Source organism: Pseudozyma flocculosa (genome assembly GCF_000417875.1).
Source record: "Pseudozyma flocculosa PF-1 unplaced genomic scaffold scaffold00019, whole genome shotgun sequence".
Classification (NCBI taxonomy): domain Eukaryota; kingdom Fungi; phylum Basidiomycota; class Ustilaginomycetes; order Ustilaginales; family Ustilaginaceae; genus Pseudozyma; species Pseudozyma flocculosa.
In genome coordinates, this window is record NW_006920887.1 from 13366 (window position 1) to 17982 (window position 4617).

At 66.4% G+C, this 4617-nt stretch overlaps 2 protein-coding genes across 2 annotated transcripts in view; both read left to right on the top strand.

Moving 5' to 3' along the window:
- Positions 1–52, top strand: part of PFL1_05284 (uncharacterized protein) — a gene marked incomplete at both ends in the record, with an annotated part of 4950 nt that extends 4898 nt beyond the window's left edge. Inside the window, one exon of the mRNA XM_007882817.1 lies at positions 22–52. Within this exon, the coding sequence (XP_007881008.1) occupies positions 22–52 (31 nt within the window). The remainder of the gene's footprint in view (positions 1–21) is intronic.
- Positions 53–3067: 3015 nt separating this feature from the next.
- The window catches only part of PFL1_05285 (uncharacterized protein), a gene marked incomplete at both ends in the record, with an annotated part of 3730 nt that continues 2180 nt past the window's right edge, over positions 3068–4617 (top strand). The window contains 3 exons of the mRNA XM_007882818.1: positions 3068–3135; positions 3347–3478; positions 3636–4560. Of these exons, the coding sequence (XP_007881009.1) occupies positions 3068–3135; positions 3347–3478; positions 3636–4560 (1125 nt within the window). The remainder of the gene's footprint in view (positions 3136–3346; positions 3479–3635; positions 4561–4617) is intronic.

Here is a 4617-nt window from a genome sequence, read left to right on the forward strand (position 1 = left end):
CCCCGGGGCTGGGCTGAGCAGGGCACAGAGGGAGCAAGAAAGATGCATGTAGATACACACGGGCACCGCACGGCCTAGATAGACAACGCCATCGACGATGCCTGATGATGGGCGGGCGACGATCGAAGTCGGGTTGCGCAATCAATCCGCCGATCAAGGATGCGCGAAGGTGCGGTATGCACCCATTGTACTGACTGCTGCCCAGGCGGCTCTGAGGCGGCAAAGAGGCCGACGGAAGAAGGTCCGAGGCGAGAAAAGAATGGGGTCGGGAGGCGAGGGGCGGTCCAGGCGCCGCGCGCTCGCAGCCGGACAAGCAGGCGCGGTACGACATGGCAGGGCCCCGCCGCGTCGATGTGATTTGTCGTCTGACGGAGGCATGGTACGCCTGCCTGCCTGTGCACCGTGGTTGCCTTCTCTGACACTCGCATCGACCGGCCTCCCTCGGGTGCTCGAGGCGCGGCGGGTCGGTGCCGATGCCGATGCCAAGAGGACCAGGGTGGACAGGACGCTCGCTTGCTTGCTTGCTTGCTTGCTTGCTTGCTTGCTTGCTTGCTTGCTTGCTTGCTTGCTTGTTGGCCAGCCAGCCGGCCGGTGGATCGGCCTTGAGATGAGCGCCCCGACCCCGTGGCTAGGGCGGGGCAGGGTGCCAGCGCGAGAGACAGGCCGAGAGAGAGTTACGTGCGGTACGATGCAGCGTGGTCCGGCGTTGGGCAGCAGCGGCAGCAGCAGGCGGGTTGGGTTGGGTTGGGTTGGGTTGGGTTGGGTTGGGTTGGGTTGGGTCGACAGCAGGTCCACCACCACCGCAGACAGGCGGGCAGGCAGGCAGCTGGCGCCCATCAGAAGAGAAGCAAGAGAGCGACGGGCGCTTCCCGATTTTGGAATTTGGGTTTGGCGCTCCGCTCCGCCCTACCTGGCCGGGCTGCCTGGTTGCCTGGCTGGCTGTGCCTGTCGCCTGTCGCCTGTCGTCCGGCGCGGGCCGTTTGTCGGTGGGAGGGGCGATGCGCTTCTGCACTCGACTACTGGCTGGCTTGCCTTGGCTGGCTGGCTGGCTGGATGGGCGTGGGCGGCGTGGGCTGGCCAGCCTGCCTATCTCTCTCTTCCATCTGCATCTGCACGGCTGCGCCTGCCACGGCGGCGAGCTGAACCGCAAACCCAGCGGCCTCTTTGCTTTGCCCAGCCTGCTTGCGCCTTGCGCACCTTCTTCTTGGCCGGGCCAGGCCAGGCGGCTCATCTATCCGTCGCCGCCCCACGCCACGCCACGCCACGCCTGCTTGGCACCTCGCTGTGAACCTAGGCATGCACTTCGAGCACGCACCCACGCGCCGCCCAATCTGGCCGCAGAACCAGGCAGGCAGGCCGGCACCAGGGGCAGGCTAGGGCGGGCAAGCATCTGCATCCTGGCCGGCCGCCACCACCGCGCAACAGCAGCGGCAGCGGCAGGCCGACAAGCAAGCAAGCAAGCAAGCAAGCAAGCAAGCAAGCAAGCAAGCTTGGGCCTAATCGGGCGCTAAAGGAGAGCTCCATCGCGACGTGACGGCGCCGTCTTGTCACCCGTACGTACGTACTGTACCAAGACGTCTGTCCGTCGGGCCTGCTGTGGCGCATCGCCTGCAACCCATCTCCCTCTTAGCTTGCTTGCAAGCTTCTTCTTCAGGCTGGCCGGCCTTGGCCTGCCCTCAGCTTGACTTCCCTGCTCGGCTTCTATTGGAGCGACCCTGCCTGATCGAAAACGACGCCGGCTGCTGCTGCTGCCTGCCTGCCTGCTTGCTTGCCGCTTTGCCCGCCTGGCGCTTCCATGGCCTGGACCCACAGAGGGAGAAGGAAGATGCCCGCCTGCCCGCCTGGCTGCCTGCGTGACCCTCTTCGCGGCTTTGCATCCTGCCGTCCCTCCACTACCACCACCACCACCACCACCACCACCACCTACCCGTCCACCCACCTACCTTACCCGCCCACCCGTCTGCCTGCCTTACCCGCCCACCCGTCTGCCTGCCTAATCGCCTTGGTCCCGTCCGTCTGCCCCGCCCGCCTGTCCACGCCGCACAGACGTCGTCGTCACGCCTTGGCACTCGCACTCGCACTCGTACCCGCACGCCCCTCGACTCCACACGGCTGGCCGTCCCGCCACCGACACACGACATTTTTTTGGCCGCCATCGCCACCATCACCGCTAGATCGCTCGCTCGCACCAGGAAGGATCCCCAGCACCATCACCTGCTCGGCCACACATTCGCGCCCGACGCTCCACCGTCTCGACCTTGATCTCGACCTCGACCTCGGCCCTGACACTCTCGGTGCTGGCACACTCACACCCTCTCGCTCAACTGCCGCCACCGACCTCAGAAAATCCCGTCCTCGACCTTCGACATAGCGTACAGGCGACCTCGTTATAGCTCACCCTCGATATTGGCACATGGCTTGATTCCTGGCCGGCGTCCGCCTCTACCCGCTGCGCCGCCCTCTGTTGCAGGCACACCGCCACCTTTCCGGCGACTACCGGCTCAGCTCGACTGGCTCGAGGTTCGACTTTACCTCCACTGACCTCTGTCCGCCTCAGCCGGCGAGCCACGACATTGCGCGCATCGCCCGGCACCGCGCCGTCGTCGCCGCCCTGAGCCGCACAGCTACGCCATCGAGGACCATCCTGCTGCGGTCCAGGTCCTGCGCTCCGACGCAATCTGCCCGTCTTTCACTTTCGCCAGCGGCTTGGATCCTTGCGCCCTCCATCGAAGCTCGGCGTCTCCGGCTGCCTTCCACTAGCGCAACCCCGCTGCCGCCCCCCACCTCCTCTCTCCGATCCATTTAGCGCCTCAGCCAAGTCTCGATTGCCGTTGCTGCTGGACTTCTGGACGACCAACGACGACAAAGGTGACGACGACGAGGACCGCTCTCCAATCCGAGGCCATTGTCTTCAGGTGCATCCCGGCCTGCCGCCAAATAGCGGCGCGAGGCCACCGGCCGATTTGACCTCGGCCGCACTCGGCACCCGGCCCTCGGCGAGACACGCACCACATCCCGCCCCACCCACCGACCGGCGCAAGGAGCAACAAGTCGCAACGATACGGCCATGGCCGAAACCCAGCATCGGGCAGCGCCGCCGGCTGCTCCACCGCTCAACTGGGAGGGCGATCGGATGTAAGTAGGATGCCGGCAGCATGATCGATCCCTGGCGTGCGCCATCATCCCGGCGATGACCTCGGACAGCTCGCAGACGGCGACGCCGGGCGAGTCACTCGGCTCGACTCGACGCCATGCTCTGCAGTCGAGCGGCTCGTTTGGACCCAGCACGATGCTCACCTGCGTTTCCCTCTTTCCTCGTGCGTCGTCGGCCCGCTCGCACCTCCAGGCTGCACATCTACATGTGGGACTATTGCCAGAAGCGCCAGTTCCATCAGGCTGCGCAAGCCTTCATCTCCGAGGCGGGCGTGTCTCCGGACCAGCACGTGCCCATCGATGCCCCTCAAGGTCTGCTGTACGAGTAGGTCCGCCGCTGCATCTCCGCGAAGGGCCCAGGTCGCCGGCCCGCGCTCGACGGACCTCACCGGAAGAGTCAATAGCTGACCGCTGCCCCCACCTGCCCTCCTCTTTGGACGATGGTCCCCTGCCCCTCCCTTCCGCGCCACTTTGCCTGTTAGGTGGTGGACAGTGTTCTGGGACATCTTCACAGCGAGGTCGTCTGATCCGTACGCTGCTTCGGTCCGCAAGTCCGACGCCCATGCCTACGTCCACCACCAGGACGGCCAGAGGCTACGGCTGCTGCACGGGCAGCAGGAGCAGCACCGCAGCATCGCCCTGCAGGCCGCGGGGCAGGGGCAGCCACACCAACCTAGCTGGCCGCAGGCGTCCGCGAGCCACCAGCGTCGGCCTGCCGGCCCGGCTTTGGCGGCGCAGCCGCTGCGTCGCCAGCCGTCCTTCCCGGGCGTCGGTCCGCATCTGCCGCAGCAGCAGGCTCTCGCGGCCAGCTTAAGCGCACATGATTCGCAGAGCCCAACGGGCGCGCGAAGGCTGAGCGGGAGCCTGCGGCATGGCAGTCCGTTCAAAGGCACAAGTGCGATTCCGCAGGCAGGCGCGCCCGGTTCCGCGCAGGGATCGAGACCCAGCTCGCGTCTTGCCCAAGGCTCTACGGCCGATGAGCAGCACCTGAGCATGCTCAGAATGCAGCAGCAGCAGCAGCAGCAGCAGCAGCAGCAGCAGCAGCAGCAGCAGCAGCAGCAGCAGCAGCAGCAGCAGCAGCACCGGTCGCCACATCCACAGCAGGACGGCTCGGCGTCGCAGGTCCCGACCCAGGACGCCATTCCGAGTCTGGGGCCGAACTCGCTAGACACAGCCGGGCACAGAGCCTCGCCGCCCCGGCCGAATCTGGACCCGGATCAAGCTCCCTTTGCGGTAGCACGCCAGTCGAATCAGGGGCAGGGGCTCAACCATGAGCTCAGTGCGATGCTCAACCTCCAGCGCCCGGCTAGCAGCCTTCTGATCCAGCAGTGCATGCACATGATGGGCCTCGGCGGGCGGCGGGTCGAGTCATTGACGGCCGACGAGCGCATGGCGCTCGCCAACCGCGTCCGCCGACTCCAGTCGACGCAGAGCGAGGCGCAGACGCGGATGGCCCAGCTGCAC